The following is an 18,207-nucleotide window of genomic DNA, read 5'->3' as shown; positions in this document are numbered from 1 at the left end:
GGTTGGGGGGGGGGGGAGTATCCATGAGCTAGTACTGGAATTGGACTACATAGGGATGGTCAATAAGCTCAAGTCAAGGTTGAACCATTTGTAGAAGAGGTGAAGAATCTGCAGGTCTCCGTTTAGCAGGTTCAAGTGCGATGGGATGGATGGTCTGCAAATTAGTAAGAGAAGGTTGATGTAATGAGCTTTTGAGAACGTGGCTTCATAAATTTCTAGGATGTATTAGGAATGCTATGATCTCAGATTTATCCGAGGTCTTCGAATAAAAAGCAATGATTCCATCTAGAAAACCTAGCCCACGTACAGTTGGTGGTTAGTCATCATGGTGCCCTCGCATATTTTGTTTTAGAAACACAATATAGACGGCAAACGCACACAAGCACACACATTACACTCATCCCTCTATATGCACATATCACACCCTTGCCCCTTATGAGCATGTAAGAGACTGAGCCAACACAAGTTTTGAGATTGACGAGGTCACCACATGCACACTGCCCTCTCCTTGTCTGCCGAGGTACCACTGCTCCTTATCTGCCGAGGTACCACTACCCTCTTCTTCTTTTGTGGGGTACCATTGCCCTCTTAACCATACAACCACACATTTATTCTCGTGTCCTTGCATATTTAACCTCCTTTGGTAACTTAAAATTGCCATACCCTACAAACCATTAAGTGCGACTCAGTAGTACACTAAACCGTGTGTGCTCCGGTCGCATAACCAGTGAGGTACCAGATGTTTAATCTGCAAAATCCAAATACACAAAGGACATTTCGACAAACAATTTCGTGCAGAGTATATTTTTTCTCCACTTTATTACTGTACTATTTTTAAGGAAAAACAATCAAAAGACATCTTAAATCTGATATAATTGTAAAATAAATACTCCTAAATCAGTAGAGTGAACAGACCACTGTACGCAGAAGGAAGGATGTCATTTATCACTTGCCTAGCTGCCTATATATCTTTCGAAAGCTACCCTAAATAACATTCGAGCGGAAAGCTGGCTCGCTTTCGAGGATCACGATGCGAAGATTCCACGTAGCAAGAGCAAGAGCAGTGGCAGGTGGCGAGCAGTTTCCTCCGGGATGGGTTTTCTTGCACGTGACCGCTAGGCGTGTGGGAGATGTGGACCGCACGACCCGCTGGATATATACTCCTTCTTCTTTTTTTTTTTGAAATGGATATATACGCATCCTCCGGCCTCCGCCCCCCAAAAAGACACCCAGCCAAATCAAAACTCCAACCACCGTCAGCCAAGCGAACAGCAGCCCAGCACAGGACGCATCCCCGGGGCCCGGCCGAGGCAGGCGGCGAACGAAGCACACAGGAAGCATCCTCGCGACTCTACAAACCTCCAAGCCGTCGCCGCGGTCGCGTCCCCATCTGGTCTTCCCGGCCGCCGTTGCTACAGCAGCCACCGCCTCCACCGCCACCGCGTTCTGATCTGCGGAGATACCCATCTACTACTCTTCAGGCGAGGGCGGAGGGACAGACACAGAGCGGGAGAGAGGCATGGGGGGCGGGCATTCGAAGAGCGAGTCGCGGGGGGACGGGAGCGGGAACGGGAGGTACGCGCACTCGGCGTCCTTCCAGCAGCCGGCGGCGCCGCAGTGGGGGCCGCCGGGGGCAGGAGGGTACCCGTACGGCGCCGGCCAGGACGCGCAGGGCGGCTACTACGGCGCGCCGCCGCAGCAGGGGGGCTACGCCGCGCCGTACCCGGCGTACCAGCCCGCGCCCGTCGCCGCGCAGCCGCCGCCGGCGCGGGCGGGAGCGGCCAACAAGCCGCGCCTCGACAGGCGCTACTCGCGGATCGCCGACGACTTCCGGTCCGTGGAGCAGGTATGTACCCGTGTGTGATTTCGAGTTTGTTGGGATTATTATTAGTTCAAGCAGCGGCTGCAATTTCGCGAGTGTTCGTCTGGATTTGAGTAGATCGGAATAGTGAATTCGTGCGTGGTAGCCGAGTCCCTGGTTTCGCATCTTCGGATTGCTGGGAAGTTGGTGGCGCCGCCGATTTGTGCTTCGTAGTCGGTCAATCTGCAGCCCATTCGAGATTTCTAGAGAGTTCAGCATATGCTCCATTAGCTGGTCAACCGAATTGAGTTCACGCCGAATCGGAACGAGATCACAAGTTAATCTCGTGGTCAACCATCAATCACTGTTGATGAATGATTCCCGCACACGATAATAAAATTGGTTGGTCGCAGCTCACCACAAGAATTATACATGTTTATTGGGTGGTTGCCAACTTGGTAATTATGTTTGCTTGTACTAGTTGGTGTGTGTTGCTTGGTCTTCTCAAACAGGATAATGACCATGAGTGGCAATGATCTATCGCCTCAAGTTCTGGGATGCTCAGTCGCCAAATGTATCGACTAGTAGATGCCTGTATATTGTCACAGCGTGGTGCAGTTTGCCTGACAGTGACTGATTCACTTTCCTGATTAAATCTGTGCATCATACTTTCCTATCGGTTTCGCAAGTATGGCCCACTGCATTTCTTACTGCAACTAGTAGCTTACCAATCAGAAGTTTGTTCACCAACTTCTGTTAGGTTCTGGCGTTCTTTCTGTGTACTGGCTTCAGTGTCAATAGTATAAGATTCAGGCACATAAACAAACAATTGATTTTCAAAATTTGGATAGTTAAGAATTGATAATGTGTTTGCAGGTTACTGATGCTCTAGCTCAAGCTGGACTCGAGTCTTCGAATCTCATCGTGGGTATTGATTTCACAAAGAGCAATGAATGGACAGGTTAGTGCTTGTGAACCACCTGTTTGCTTTATTCCCAATAATCGGTTCCACCGATCCTGATGCTAATGATTTGTTCCCTTTATCAGGCAAATTCTCCTTCCATGGACGTAGTTTACATCACATTAGCAATGTGCCAAATCCTTATGAACAAGGAATCTCGATTCTTGGACAGACATTGTCTAAGTTTGATGAAGATAACTTGATTCCCTGCTTCGGATTTGGAGATGGTAAAGATCATGTAATAGTTGATCATTTCTCACCACTGTGACGATTTATCTAAACCATGCCCATTTATTTGCTTTTTTCAGCATCTACACATGACCAAGACGTATTCTGTTTTTACCCTGATGAGAGACCGTGCAATGGATTCTCAGAAGCTCTTGAGCGATACAGGGAGCTCGTTCCACATTTGCGCTTGGCTGGTAAGCTTAAGTCACCCTATTGTCTTTCAAGTAGGTTTGATTGGTGTGTTAGTTCTGAGTATTAATGTTGATTTTGAACAGGACCGACATCTTTTGCACCAATAATTGAGATGGCTATGACCATCGTGGAGCAAAGTGGTGGGCAGTACCATGTTCTGCTGATAATTGCTGACGGACAGGTACTATGTTAACACTTTCCCCTCTTCTGATGGGACATGTAATTGCACAGTTGCTAGTTCTGACTTCTGAGCAGTGGGCATTCTAGACATGCTTCATTCAGAATTGTTGCATTCCAACTGCAAGATGCTTTTTTTCTTGTTCTGTTAACATAGGCATGACTGTTTGTCTGTATGCATATCTGGAGTGCTGTTATGTATAATAATAAACATATAACAGAAGAAAACTTCTATATCTGGTAAAAAGCTATATAACTTTTATTTGAAGATCAAACTCCTATATCTGGTAAAAGCTGTATAACTTTTGAAGAACTTCAACTCGATATTTATGTGTTTGCGAAATCGTAATTATTCTCCCAGGATATGTATCCTTCTTTTATTAATCTGAAATATGTACCCTGTACTCTAGTGTCAAACTGTCCTCTTCGCACTTGATCAAATAGTTGATATTTGCGGTTGTCATATTTTCCATGTTCTCTCTGCTGTATAAACCTCGAAACTGGTATGTTCTTTATGTTCTCTTGTTAACTTGTGTACTTTACTTAGGTCACAAGGAGTGTAGATACTGCATCTGGGCAGCTGAGTTCCCAAGAGCAAAAGACTGTTGATGCCATTGTGAGGGCCAGGTTAGTCCTCAATATTACCTTCGTTATAATGTTTTGATATGTTCAGAGTGATGTGCACCTCACCCTCATTTTTGCAGTGACTACTTGCTTTATTGTGTGCACTAAATTTATTGCCCTCCCATGTCATGGATGTTGCTCATCGCTTCAGTTTTTTTGTATGCAGTGAACTGCCGCTATCTATTGTGTTAGTAGGAGTTGGTGATGGCCCATGGGACATGATGAAGGAATTTGATGACAATATTCCTGCCCGGGCTTTTGATAATTTTCAAGTAAGTCACAGGGGAACGTAGTGATAAAAGATCTGATATGATTGATGTCATATGTTTTTCCTTTTCTGAACCTTGACCGACTGACGCCATTGTAACACTGAGAATCTGTTACTTGCCCAGTTTGTCAACTTCTCGGAGATAATGTCTAAAAACATGCCACAATCAAGAAAAGAGGCAGCGTTTGCACTTTCAGCCTTGATGGAGATACCACAACAGTACAAAGCAACTGTTGAATTAGGAATATTAGGGTATATGCTCCCCCACCCCTTTCAAGTGCTTGATTCGTTATTTTTTTTATTCATTCTGAAATATGCACTGACTTCTATCATTGTGGCAAACAGTCGTCGTTCTATGAAGGCTCCAGAAAGGGTTCCTCTGCCTCCCCCTGGTGGAAGCCACGATGCTTATTCCTATGGATCTAAAAGCTTTAGTAAACCTCAGCCTAGTACATCTTCATCAGCGTATCCTCCCTATGAAACAGCACATACTGCGGCCCCTGCCGCACCGTCTTCTGCTTATGATAATCAGGTAAAAGGTTCATCTGTCGTGATTTCAGATGTCGCTTGATCTTGGATTTCCTATTTCCTTATGCAGAAAATTTGCAGTCTCGGTTGTCTTACTAACATATTATTATTACTCATCTGCAGGTGTGCCCTATCTGCCTTGTGAACCCGAAAGACATGGCTTTTGGCTGTGGACACCAGGTGAGTGGATTAGCGCATTTGTTGTTGCTTCTTGGGAAATCATTTTCTGTTTTTTGTGCGTGGGTTGAAACGTCGGCGTCAACATCATTTCTAACAAAGCATTTGCTTTGCAGACCTGCTGTGAATGTGGACAGACTTTGGAGTCATGTCCAATCTGTCGGAGTCCAATTACCACCAGAATAAAGCTATATTAGCAAGTGGTGGTTTGGATCATTGCGAATGGGTGGCGTTACTGGAGACCACCACCCCTGCGTCACACTGGACGACGATGGATTGCAAGCTCTCCAAAGCTCGGTCCATGAAGGGCTCGATCGGCTCTCGGAGATTACGCCAGGCATCGGTCTGTGTCTGTGTCGAGTTCTGCAGGGCCGATGAATCCGCCGCCGCTCCAAAGACGGGAGCAGGGGCCGGTCTCGAGTATCTACACCCACCCAGGAATGATCCAAACTCCAGCCGGAGGAAACAGATGCAGGTTTTCAAGGGCCATTGGCATGCGAAAACAACAAAAAAAGAGAAATGAAAAGAAAACGAGAAACTGCCGCTGATGGATCTTTGTGTGTGGTACTTGCAAGTTGCAACGTGAGTACATATGGATGGATGTGTGATCTGACTCGAGGGTTAGAGAATTCGTTCTTGAGCTGCCGTTTCAACCGGGATATGCTTGTTTTTTGATTGATTGATTGATGCGTCTGTACAAATCCGCCCGCAGTGATCTTCTTCCAAGGGGAAGTGGCATTATTTTATTTTATTTTATCTTCGGTTTTCGTTTCGAAATGCAAGTTGCTTCTTGCTCAAATGGCGTCCAATGCAGGTGGTTCACCACTTACTACTAATATGTGTACTGCTATTTTAGTGTCACGTTTGGCATGCTAACGTGCCCACGAATTGACACGGATACGATGATCTGGTGGTGGTATTAGTAGTACTGTTATGTCACGGTTGGGCGCACGCACTGCATCATCATCCTGCCGTCCTGCGCGGCGGGATAGTCGTGCTCTAGGTGTCGGCGAAGAAGCGGTAGACGCTGGCGTTGTGCAGGATCAATCTGACGGCGGCGGCGGAGGTGGCGAGGCCGACGGCCGAGGAGACGACGATGACGCCCCAGTGCCAGAGCCTGCCCCATCTCCCGTCGCACTCCCCTTTGATCTTGAGGATGATCATGCTGGGGAACATGAAGGTGAGCGGGAAGAGCGCGAAGGAGCCGAAGAGGTTGACGAAGTCGCCCATGAAGGGGAAGAGCGCGGTGACGAAGACGTTGACCCCGAAGAGCAGCCCCCTGGCGAAGAGGCGGCGCGTCATGTTGTAGCGCGAGAACATGCCCTCCTCCAGCCTCTGCAGCCCCGTGTCCATGCCCTCGTGGATCGGCACCGTGAACAGCTGCACCGCCATCATCACCAACGTTACCTATGTAGTCATGTAGATTGAGCAGATGAGACGGATCGGTCGAGTTCACGTACGTGCTGCGAGACGATGCTCTGGAGGAAGGCGGTGGCGTTGATGAGCACGGAGGCCCAGCGCGGGCCGGAGAGCTGGTTGGGCAGGTACTCGGACGCGGCGGCGCCGTACGCCCAGTACCCGGCCACGCTGATCCCGTAGTACCCCGCCGCGCCCACCGTGTACTGCAGCGCCAGCGCCCGCCGCATGTTGCCCACCGCCGGCTTCCGCAGCGTCGACTGGATCTCCGGGAGCAGGCCCGAGGTGTTGCACACCAGGATCGCCGCCACCGCGCCCAGCGCGTTGAACACCTTCTCCGCCTCCGTCCCGTGGACGGCGTAGTCCCGCCGCGAGTTCGACCGACCTATCGCACGTACACAATTCGTTACAACAACCTCGGCGAGCTCTCGCTGTCGAAAGGAATGAAATGCATGCACGCAATATATGCGCGTGGTCACCACCACTCCACCAGTACCGTCTCTGACGAGGACGGCCAGCAGCGCGACGTCGAAGGTGATGGTGAGCGCGGCGGAGGTGGCCAGCCAGTTCCGCATGGCGGAGATGGTGGGCACGAAGTAGGCGAAGGCGAAGTAGACGAACCCCGTGGCGGCGATGAACCACTGCAGCCGCGGAGGGGTCTGGGTGAACTCCGCGCTGATCGCCTGCAGGTGCAAAGCAACGCACGCACGCACCGACGCACGTTGACTCGGGTTATTAGTTAATCGTGCAAGTTGCTCGCGCTAATGCTATTTTGACTCATGATCAACCAATAATCATGCTGTTGTGTGTATGGAAATATTACTACCAGTAGTATGAAGTTTGTATTGAGAGAAAAATATTATAAAGTGGTGATGGCCGATCGAGAGTGGTAAACCTTGAGTGCTCTCCCGCCGAGTAGAATGAAGCCCATGCTTCCCAGGAGCAGGGTGGTGAACTGCAGGAACCAGGTGAGGTAGTACATTTTCCTCCCTTCACACGCACAGCAAGCAGAGCATAATCAGTGAGGACGTGTCGGATGCATTTCGTTCTCCATTATAATTAGTCACGAAGCTCTCAAGTCATTGAGTCAGCCTAGCTAGAACGCTTTTTGGAAAAGAAAAAAAGAAACTCTAGCTGCGTACCGAAGACGAAGCCCATGAGGTCCCTGTAGCGGATGAACCTCTGGCCGTCGACGACGTGGAGGCCGGCGAGGAGCCAGTTGGCGTACCAGGCGGCGGCGGCGAGGAGCAGCAGGCAGGCGGCGCCCCAGCCCCACCCCAGCGGCACCATCATCAGGTTGGAGAAGCTGAGCACATAGGCGCAGTTGAACCCCGTCACCAGCAGCAGCCCAACCTGCTGCCATGAATCTGCAACGCGCTCAGCACGCGGCATGCCATTGCCATGCCATGCATCTCGAGGTTAATCAGCAATCACCTAGCAGCAGCAGACACGTACTACAATTTAAGACTGACGTTTACACGACGAACCTGTGTCTACTGCGTGGGCGGTGGCCGCCGTGGTGTACCCGCTGCTGTCGCCGCCGGCCTTGTGCTGTGGTCCGGCTCCCGCCTCCGTGTCCAGCGACGAGGAAGCCATTGCTAACTGATCGCTCCTCTCTGGTTCTCTTTTTCTGCTACGTCGTCGAGCTGTGCTAAGCGAATCTGTTTGAACGAACCTCTAGGCAGGCAGGCAGGAGGAGAACCGGCGAAGGATATGGCCGCCCAACAGCTCATATAAGCGCCCAGATATATAGACAGAGGAGTGAGGTCACAGATTAAAGGTCTTGTGATGATCATGCATGTCGTTGCCAGGATACAGTAAAGATGCACCACTAGAGTCGGCCTGCTCAGCACGAGGGCGGACGTACGCACGTATCCGGTGCGCGAGTGCGTAGGACCCTCCCCTAAAAACGACGTACCTGCAAAATCAAATCAAATCAAACTGCAAGTGGCAGCAAAATGTGATGTGATAGTATCTTATTAAACGTGATGCTCCTCCAGCAATGGATCAACACAAAAGCTTGGGATCTCGAACGTCATTTAATTTATTTACACCTGATGCTCTTCCGTGTCTGGCTAGTAGTGTCAACTGATGCATTTGTTGATAAAAAGTGGTTTACCGGTTAATAAATAAATAATGATCGAGTGCCCGGGCAGGGGCAGCACGTGACGGAGCCTCCGTGGCATGTGGCGCTGCCCCGACCGATCGGGCCGGGCGACCATGGCGCGCGTAAGCATCGGTCGCGTTACGTGCGTACGCCGTTTCGTTGTACCTTGCACCGTCGTCGCACGCACGCCACTTGCTGTGCCTCCATCGATCGATCGGCGGCATGGTGTGCCCAGGCCTTTTCCGTTAGGCCAAAATGTCAGGGAGGTTGGGTGACGCGGCGCTCAACTGCTTATCCCATCGGCCGCCGCATCCAAAGCAGTCAAGCAGGTGCGCGGGACGGCGTACGTTGGTGGTTTTGTCAAGCGCGACGTTTTCCTTTTTGCAGGGGTCAAGAGCGATGCTGTTCTCATTCTTGCTTGATAGTTTTTGTTACGCTCCCAGTGGGATGAATTTACTGGATACAAGTAATTGTCACAATCTGAAAGAGTTCTAGGGTTCTGAAGGAGAAGAAAGGGGATCCAGGAGGAGAGCCGCCGCCTACAGCCTAGTCGTTTCTCGTCACCTCACGCAGGAGGGATTCGCTTCTTCTTAACCTGTCTAGTGGTGTCCCAGATGTGGGCCGCGTAGCGGCTGTTGGGCTGGGTTGGACGACGCGGTCGCTCCGGCCCAGCCAGGATGCCAGTGGGCTGCCCTTTGGATGCCTCTGCAGGTGGGAGCGTGACATCCCCTTCCCCTTGAGACGCAGCTTGACCCCAAGCTGAAGCTTTTGGGAAGTGCTGCGGGAGCTCGTCCCGATCTTCCCAGGTGGCGAACTCGGGCGGTTGACCAGTCCAGCGGGCCAGGACTTGAGGCACCATCGAGTTGCCGCGTCGAATCACCCGTTGCTCCAACACTTCGTTAGGTGTAGGACTTGCCGCTGCCGTTGCCGGAAGTTGCTCTTGAACCAGCTCCGTTGGCGGGAGGGCTTGGCGTAGCTGGGAGACATGGAAAACGTGATGTACCATGCTGGAATCCGGAAGCTTGAGTTTGTATGCCACAACACCGATGCGTTGAAGTACTTGATACAGTCCGAAGTAGCGGAAGGCGAGCTTCTGATTGGCGCGAGTGGCCACCGAGCGCTGGATGTACGGCTGCAACTTGAGGAAGACCCAGTCGTTGACGGCGAAGACGCGGTCTGATCGGCGTTTGTCGGCGGAGTCCTTCATTTGTTGGCGCGCGCGGAGCAGATGTTGCCTGATGAGCGCCACCATTTGAGCTCGGTCTTGAAGCCACTCCGTCAAGTCTGGGGATGCACAGGCCACCGGGTCGACGATACTGAAGTGTTGCGGCGCATGTCCATATAAGACCTCAAACGGGGTCATGCCCAGAGCTGCATGAGGTGAGGTATTATACCAGAATTCAGCAAGGGGCAACCAGGCATACCATTTTGTTGGACAAGCATGAACGAAAAAGCGAAGGAAAGTCTCCAGGCATTGATTCGCGCGCTCGGTTTGCCCGTCGGTCTGCGGGTGCTGCGCCATACTCATCCGGAGCTTGGTGTGCGTGAGCCGGAAAAGCTCTTTCCACAGTGTGCTGGTGAAGATTGGATCGCGATCGGAGACAATCGACTCAGGAAGACCGTGCAGCTTGTAGATGTTTGCCACAAATGCTTGCGCCACTTGGAATGCCGTGAAAGGATGGGAGAGTGCAATAAAATGAGCATAGCGCGAGAATTTGTCCACCACCACCAGAATCAAGTTGTAGCTGGAGGAGCGAGGCAGGCCTTCCACAAAATCCATGGTAATCATTTGCCATGCTTGGCTGGGCACCGGCAAAGGTTCCAGGAGGCCAGGATAACGTACCCGTTCCGGTTTGGCTTGCTTGCATGTCTGACAGGCCTCGACGAAGAGCTGGACATGATGGTTAAGACCAGGCCATGTGAAGAGGTGACGCACGCGCCGGTAAGTCACATTGAACCCCGAGTGGCCACCAATGGCACTCGTGTGCAGCGCATTGAGCACTTGCTTCTGCAGCTCTACGTTGTCACCCAACCAGATGCGGCCATGTTGCCTGATGATGCCTTCTTGCAATGAAAAACCATCCTGGGGTCCTTGTTGTGTTGCCAATCGTGCAAGCAGGCGTTGTGCAGTGGGATCGTCTTGGTATCCATGCTGTACTGCCTCCAACCAAGCTGGTACTGCCGTGGTGATTGTTGCGAGATCTCCTTGAGGGGGTCCAGGCTTGCGAGATAGAGCATCAGCGGCACGGTTGTCTGCTCCTTTCTTGTAAACTATGTGATAGCGCAGACCGAGCATCTTGGCCATAATCTTCTGTTGTCATGGTGTAGTAAGCCGTTGATCTTCAACGTGTATTAGACTTTGCTGATCTGTGTGAAGAATGAACTCATCATTCTACAGATAAGTACGCCAATGATCCACTGCTAGCAATATTGCCAACCCTTCTTTTTCATAAGTGGAAAGCATTCTGTTACGGGGTCCCAACGCGCGGCTGATGAACCCGATTGGGTGTTTTTCCTGAGATAAGACTGCACCAATGCCCAAATCCGATGCATCCGTTTCCAACTCAAAGGTTTTCTTGAAATCCGGCAGCGCTAAAACAGGTGCAAATATGAGCGCTTGCTGCAAGGATCGAAATGCTCCATCCTCAAGTTCTGTCCATGTAAAAACGACCCCTTTCTTGAGTAAATCGGTTAGCGGACAGCATGTAACGGGAAACCCCTTGACAAATTTGTGGTAATAGCCCGCTAGGCCCAGAAATCCACGGACCTCTCTGACATTGGTTGGGACTTGCCAGTTTTGTACAGCAGCAACATTTCTGGAATCAGTGCGCACACCATCTCCACTGATTTCATGTCCCAAATAGCGGAGTTGCGGGCTGGCAAAGGTGCATTTGCTACGTTTGATCTTCAGGCCATGTTTCTCAAGCAATTGAAACACTGGGCGCAACAGCTGCACATGGGTGTCTTCATCACTGATGTGTACTAAGATGTCATCGATGAAAACCAACACTCCTTTGCGTAACAATGGTGCAAAGACGACGTTCATGCCCCCTTGGAAGGTTGATGGCCCTCCCGTGACACCATTTGGCATTACCTTAAAGTCAAAATGTCCATGGTGCGTTTTGAAGGCTGTTTTATGCTCATCCTCGGGTCGCATTCGGATCTGATGATAGCCAGCTCGGAGATCCAAACTAGTGAACAACCAAGATCCCACTAGTTCGTCCAACAACTCATCAATGACTGGGAGAGGATAACGATTCTTAATGGTGACTGCATTGAGGTGACGGTAATCCACACAAAAACACCACGTAAGGTCTTTCTTCTGCACTAGCAAAATAGGTGATGCGAAGGGACTTGTACTTGGTTGGATGATGCCTTGAGCCAGCATATCAGCCACTTGTCGTTCCACTTCATCTTTCTGCGCTGGACTATGCCGGTACGACCGCAAATTGACTGGTCGAGCACCAAGTACCAAAGGAATGGAATGATTGAAGGATCTTTGCGGCGGTAACCCTCTAGGCTCTTCAAATAGCATGCCATACTGTTTCAAGAGATCTCCAATAGCTGCAGGAATTGGTTCTTGCGCCATGTCTGCTGCTGTAGCACAAAGTTGCACCACACGCGCCACAGCTTTCTGATTCAACAGCTCCTGCATTCCATCACCCGAGATCAAATGACAGCTGCTGGTATCTGCTTGAGCACCGGTGAGCTGAATGCGCTTGCCCTCATAACCAAATGACATAGTCTTCTTCAACCAATGGACTTGCATGGGACTATGACGAGCGAGCCAATCGATGCCCAAAATGACATCATAACAACCAAGTGGTAGGACCTTGAGATCGGTGGTGAATGTAATTCCTTGAGAGTGCCAGTAGCAAGCTGGAATCTCTTGGTCACAGTCCAAAACACCTCCATTGGCAACCCGAACAGTAAGTGGCTGCTATGTCTTGAGCTAGCGTTGGTTTTCCCCGAAGAGGAGAGGGTGATGCAGCAAAGTGTAGCGTAAGTATTTCCCTCAGTTTTGAGAACCAAGGTATCAATCCAGTAGGAGGCTCCTCAAAAGTCCCACGCACCTACACAAACAAACTGAGAACTCGCAACCAATGCAATAAAGGGGTTGTCAATCCCTTCATGGTCACTTACGAAAGTGAGATCTGATAGAGATAGTATGATAAGATAAATATATTTTTGGTATTTTGTGATATAGATGCAGAAAAGTAAAGATGCAAATAAAAGTAGATTGAAAGCAAATATGATAAGAGATAGACCCGGGGGCCATAGGTTTCACTAGAGGCTTCTCTCTAGAGCATAAGTATTATGGTGGGTGAACAAATTACTGTCGAGCAATTGATAGAAAAGCGAATAATTATGACGTTATCTAGGCATGATCATGTATATAAGCATCACATCCATAACAAGTAGACTGACTCCTTCCTGCATCTACTACTATTACTCCACACATCGACCGCTATCCAGCATGCATCTAGAGTATTAAGTTCATAAGAACGGAGTAACGCATTAAGCAAGATGACATGATGTAGAGGGATAAACACATGCAATATGATATAAACCCCATCTTGTTATCCTTGATGGCAACAATACAATATGTGTCTTGCAACCCTTTCTGTCACTGGGTAAGATCACCGCAAGATTGAACCCAAAGCTAAACACTTCTCCCATGGCAAGAAAGATCAATCTAGTAGGACAAACCAAACTGATAATTCGAAGAGACTTGTAAAGATAACTCAATCATACATAAAAGAATTCAGAGAAGATTCCAATATTATTCATAGATAAACTTGATCATAAACCCACAATTCATCGGATCTCGACAAACACACCGCAAAAAGAGATTACATCGAATAGATATCCACAAGATGGGGGGAGAACATTGTATTGAGATCCAAAAAGAGAGAAGAAGCCATCTAGCTAATAACTATGGACCCGTAGGTCTGTGATAAACTACTCACAACTCATCGGAGAGGCTATGGTGTTGATGTAGAAACCCTGTGTGGTCGATTCCCCCTCCGGCAGAGTGCCGGCGAAGGCTCCAAGATGGGATCTCGCGGATACAGAAGGTTACGGCGGTGGAAATTGTGTTTCGTGGTGCTCCTGGATGTTTTCGGGGTCCGTGGACATATATAGGAGGAAGAAGTACGTCGGTGGACGCCCGAGGGGCCCACGAGACAGGGGGCGCGCCCTACAGGGGGGGCGCCCTCCTATCTCGTGGGGCACTCGGAGCTTTCTTGACTTGCACTCCACGCTCTCCGGATCAGATTTGTTCCAAAAATAATGCTCCCGAAGGTTTCATTCCGTTTGGACTCCGCTTGATATTCCTTTTCTTCGAAATACTGAAATAGGCAAAAAAACCAGCAATATGGGCTGGGCCTCCGATTAGTAGGTTAGTCCCAAAAATGATATAAATGTGTAGAATAAAGCCCATAAACATCCAAAAGGGGTAATATAATAGCATGGAACAATCAAAAATTATAGATACGTTGGAGACGTATCAGTGGCCGCTGAGCTTTCTGAACCCCTTGCAAGCGCGAAGCCAACTCTGAACTGATGAAACTGTGAGAAGAGCCTGAATCAACCAACATGAGTACTTCGCTCTGCTGGACCCAGCCATGGAGACGCATAATGGTCGGAGATTCCACTCCTTCGAGGGCTTCCTTGGACAACACACAACAGTCGGCATCACTTGACAAAGTATCGCCTGCAGTGGTCTCGGATGGCTGTGCGGTGAGCATCTCAATGAGCTCCTCTACCACATGGAGCTGGACAGTGGGAGCGCACCGGTGCTCTCGACTCCATCGCTCTCCGCAGGTAAAGCAGAGGCCCTTGGCGCGGCGGTACGCCCGAAGAGCTGCCAACTTGTCCTTGCAGGCCGACGATCGATTGATGTTGGAGGCGCAACGATCGTCATGGCACGCACTGGAGTGCCGCTTCCCTGCTTGCCCGGAGGCAAAGGCAGAGGTAACGTCGTGCGTGCCAGAGCACAAGCATTTCCTGACGAGACAGACAGAACAGTAGGCCGTCTGTGCTCTCTGCGGAACGCCTCCATCACCTCCTCCTGCAAACATGCAAGATCCACAGCAGTATCTAATGTTTGTGGGTGATGTAAAACTACAACGGAACGAATTTCATGCTGCAAGCCTTCCATGAATTGAGTTACAAAGAAAGCAGGGTCCCAAGAAGTGTGATGTGCTAGCAGATGATGCATAATTTGGGTGAACTGTTCAACATATTCAACAATGGTACCTGTTTGCTTAAGTCTGTTAAATTGGCACAAGAGATTCTGAAATTCCTCACGGCCAAACTGAGTGTAAATCGCGGCAGCAAAACCCCCCCTATCTTGATAGTGCAAGTGTGCTTGGGAGGATTGGAGCCAGGTGAGAGCCCCATCAGTAAAGTACATAGCCGCGCAGCTGACCCAGGTGTCTGGGCTCAAGGTGCAAACCCGAAAGTACGCCTCACACTTGAGACGCCAGGCCTTCGGATTTATGCCATCGAACAGGGGAAAATCGAAACGTGGCGGCGGTGGCAAGCGCTGGTACCCATGATCCCCCGAAAACGAGTGCTCGCCATAGTGGAAGGAATCAGATGTACCAGTGGCCGGAGGCAATCGTGGGGTTTGGATCTCCCCAGACGATTCCCCCCGTAGATCAGTGACGATGCCGTGGCCATCAGGCCCGTGACCGTGGTCATCACCAGCGTGAAGCAACCCGAGCGGAGGTGGCCGGGGCACCTCCAGCGCGTCAGGAAGTAGGGGAGGCAGGTCGGTGAGCCGAACATGCTGCGGCGCCGTCTCCTTGCTCGTGGGCGGGGCCTTGTCGCCGATCTGGGTGCGGAGGGTACCCACCTCCTGGCGCAGATCCTCCACGGACTGCTTGATGGAGGGCTTCCAACTCTGCAGATCGAGCACGACGGGGTGGAGGCTCTCGATCTTGGCCGTCAGCCCGGCGATGGCCGCGGTAAGATCCGCCAGAGCTTTAGCTTGATCGTCCATAGACGCTGCCTTGCCGCGTCGAGTCTGAATTATCGACGGCAAACGACCCCGCCAGATTCAAGAAGGGGAGAAAAATTTGGACGGATCGGAAGGCTCTGATGCCATTGGTTACGCTCCCAGTGGGATGAATTTACTGGATACAAGTAATTGTCACAATCTGAAAGAGTTCTAGGATTTTGAAGGAGAAGAAAGGGGATCCAGGAGGAGAGCCGCCGCCTACAGCCTAGTCGTTTCTCGTCACCTCACGCAGGAGGGATTTGCTTCTTCTTAACCTGTCCAGTGGTGTCCCAGATGTGGGCCGCGTAGTGGCTGTTGGGCTGGGTTGGACGACGCGGTCGCTCCGGCCCAGCCAGGATGCCAGTGGGCTGCCCTTTGGATGCCTCTGCAGGTGGGAGCGTGACAGTTTTATTACTGAAAAAGTCTAAAAAAACCTTAAACTTGTATACAAAAGCTATATCAAACCCTGAACTATCAATACCGGAAATCAGCACACCAAAATTGCCGATCCCGGTCTATTTTCAACCTTTAGGCCTTTTGCAAACAGGGATTGTGCAGCTGGCAGGAAAAGGCCTTGCTCCAAACAGGGGTCAAGAGCGACGCTGTTCTCATTCTTGCTTGATAGTTTTATTACTGAAAAAGTTCAAAAAAAAACCTTGAACTTGTAGACAAAAGCTATATCAAACCCTGACCTATCAATACCGAAAATCAGCACACCAAAATTTCCGATCCCGGTCTATTTTCAACCTTCAGGCCTTTTCCAAACAGAGATTGTGCAGCTGGCAGGTCGAATCCTGGGAATGCTCACCTCGTCCTGCTAGCCACAAGAAGCATTGGATGGGGCTGCTATAACAAGAGGCCGGGACAATTTAACCGCTGAATTGAGATTTGAAAATATTTTGTTAAGGACAAACAACTATTGAAGATGTGCAGGCCCGACAATGTTTGAAATCTCCATTTTTTTTTCAAAAGTGCGAACACTTTTGAAAATTCTGAATACTTTTTTTAACGAACGAACAATATTTTTGCGAACACAATCAATTTTGGAAAAGCAAACACTGTTGAAACATAACAGTTTTTGAAAAAAAATGGGAACATATATTTTAACCTGAACAAATTTTCAAAAATCTTTACAATGTAAAAGAATGCTGTATAGATTTACAAAATGTAAAATTGTACTTGGAAAAATGTTACCGTGTCACATTTTTCAAAAAATGTTTTTGGAATTTCCTAAATTATTTGCATTTAAAAATATATTAGGTATTTCAAAATTGTTCACACCGAAGACCAACACCGACCGAATCGTGCAAGATCTGACAGAGACAAACCTCCACACGCCGTCCGACGATGCTAGACGCACCATCGGGACGGGGATAGAACATGGGAGACAATATTCCTACTAAGGGATGTCACCGCCGCCACACAACCCCAACCAAGACGACGCTGACTCTAACAAGAATGACAACGGGGTCCCTCCCGCCGGCTGGGGCCGAGATCCTCTGCACCTCCTGAAGGAAATATGCTGTAGAGGCAATAATAAAGTTGTTATTTTATATTTCCTTATTTCATGATAAATGTTTATTATTCATGCTAGAATTGTATTAACCGGAAACTTGATACATGTGTGGATACATAGCCAAAACACTGTGTCCCTAGTAAGCCACTACTAGACTAGCTCGTTAATCAAAGATGGTTAAGTTTCCTAACCATAGACATGTGTTGTCATTTGATGAACGAGATCACATCATTAGGAGAATGATATGATGGATAAGACCCATCCGTTAGCTTGGCATAATGATCATTCAGTTTTATTGCTATTGCTTTCTTCATGTCAAATACATATTCCTTTGACTATGAGATTATGCAACTCCCAGATACCGAAAGAATGCCTTGTGTGCTATCAAACGTCACAACGTAAGTGGGTGATTATAAAGATGCTCTACAGGTATCTCCAAATGTGTTTGTTGGGTTGGCATAGATCGAGATTAGGTTTTGTCACTCCGAGTATCAGAGAGGCATCTCTGGGCCCTCTCGATAATACACATCATAAGAAGGCTTGCAAGCAAACTGACTAATGAGTTAGTTGCATGATGATGTTTTACGTAACGAGTAAAGAGACTTGCTAGTAACGAGATTGAACTAGGTATGAAGATACCGACGATCGAATCTTAGGCAAGTAACATACCGATGGACAAAGGGAATAATGTATGCTGTCATAAACGTTCAACCGATAAAGATCTTCATAGAATATGTAGGAGACAATATGGGCATCCAGGTTTTGCTATTGGTTATTGACGGGAGGGGTGTCTCGGTCATGTCTACATAGTTCTCGAACCCGTAGGGCCCGCACGCTTAACGTTCGATGACGATATAGTATTATATGAGCTATGTGTTTTGGTGACCGAATGCTGTTCGGGGTCCCGGATGAGATCACAGACATGACGAGGAGTCTCGAAATGGTCGAGAGGTAAAGATTGATATATAGGAAGATGGTATTCGGACACCAGAAGTGTTCCGGAGGGTACCGGGTACATATCGGGTCACCGGAACGGTTTTCGGGCACCCCCGACAAAGATTTGGGCTTAATGGGCCAAATGAAGGGACAACACAGCTCACAAGGGGCTGGTGCGCCCCTCCACGAGTCCGGCCAGCCCTAGGGAAAGGAAAGGAGGGAGGGCAAGCCCCTCCTTCCTTCCTCTCCTCAAGGGAGAAAGGAAGGGGG

General features: G+C 49.3%; 3 protein-coding genes across 4 annotated transcripts; 1 reads left to right on the top strand and 2 right to left on the bottom strand.

Moving 5' to 3' along the window:
- Positions 1-1,370: 1,370 nt before the first annotated feature.
- On the top strand, positions 1,371-5,697 carry LOC119278022 (E3 ubiquitin-protein ligase RGLG2-like). The gene is made up of 11 exons (XM_037559370.1): positions 1,371-1,846; positions 2,678-2,762; positions 2,849-2,989; positions 3,071-3,184; positions 3,266-3,363; positions 3,907-3,986; positions 4,150-4,255; positions 4,376-4,503; positions 4,597-4,783; positions 4,903-4,959; positions 5,073-5,697. Exons 1-11 carry the CDS (start codon positions 1,520-1,522, stop codon positions 5,151-5,153), a joined length of 1,404 nt encoding a protein of 467 aa, XP_037415267.1. The 5' UTR covers positions 1,371-1,519; the 3' UTR covers positions 5,154-5,697.
- On the bottom strand, positions 5,672-8,086 carry LOC119278023 (probable proline transporter 2). 2 transcript variants are annotated; one of them, XM_037559371.1, is made up of 6 exons: positions 7,860-8,086; positions 7,515-7,784; positions 7,268-7,362; positions 6,869-7,055; positions 6,417-6,757; positions 5,672-6,336 (listed from the first exon to the last, which is right to left on the bottom strand). In XM_037559371.1, the coding sequence occupies exons 1-6, from the start codon at positions 7,966-7,968 to the stop codon at positions 5,956-5,958; spliced, it is 1,383 nt and encodes a 460-aa protein (XP_037415268.1). In that variant the 5' UTR covers positions 7,969-8,086; the 3' UTR covers positions 5,672-5,955. The 2 variants fall into 2 exon arrangements, with proteins under 2 accessions (XP_037415268.1, XP_037415269.1); XM_037559372.1 differs by having other exon boundaries at positions 7,515-7,739.
- A 6,157-nt stretch (positions 8,087-14,243) lies between these two features.
- LOC119279846 lies at positions 14,244-15,570 on the bottom strand. The gene has a single exon (XM_037560939.1). The coding sequence runs from the start codon at positions 15,486-15,488 to the stop codon at positions 14,244-14,246; it is 1,245 nt and encodes a 414-aa protein (XP_037416836.1). The 5' UTR covers positions 15,489-15,570.
- Between the last annotated feature and the right edge of the window lie 2,637 nt (positions 15,571-18,207).

This window comes from Triticum dicoccoides, chromosome 3B, assembly GCF_002162155.2.
Source record: "Triticum dicoccoides isolate Atlit2015 ecotype Zavitan chromosome 3B, WEW_v2.0, whole genome shotgun sequence".
NCBI lineage: Eukaryota > Viridiplantae > Streptophyta > Magnoliopsida > Poales > Poaceae > Triticum > Triticum dicoccoides.
The sequence above is the reverse complement of the archived record's forward strand: the minus strand, read 5'-3'. Positions and strand labels throughout refer to the sequence as shown.

Coding starts and splice junctions, on each gene's coding strand:
- LOC119278022 (XM_037559370.1), top strand. CDS start 1,520: ATGGGGGGCGGGCATTCGAAGAGCGAGTCGCGGGGGGACGGGAGCGGG. Junction 3,185..3,265: donor TCCACATTTGCGCTTGGCTG/GTAAGCTTAAGT, acceptor GATTTTGAACAG/GACCGACATCTTTTGCACCA. Junction 4,256..4,375: donor GGGCTTTTGATAATTTTCAA/GTAAGTCACAGG, acceptor TTACTTGCCCAG/TTTGTCAACTTCTCGGAGAT.
- LOC119278023 (XM_037559371.1), bottom strand. CDS start 7,968: ATGGCTTCCTCGTCGCTGGACACGGAGGCGGGAGCCGGACCACAGCAC. Junction 7,785..7,859: donor CGCCCACGCAGTAGACACAG/GTTCGTCGTGTA, acceptor ATTAACCTCGAG/ATGCATGGCATGGCAATGGC. Junction 6,758..6,868: donor GGCCGTCCTCGTCAGAGACG/GTACTGGTGGAG, acceptor TACGTGCGATAG/GTCGGTCGAACTCGCGGCGG.
- LOC119279846 (XM_037560939.1), bottom strand. CDS start 15,488: ATGGACGATCAAGCTAAAGCTCTGGCGGATCTTACCGCGGCCATCGCC.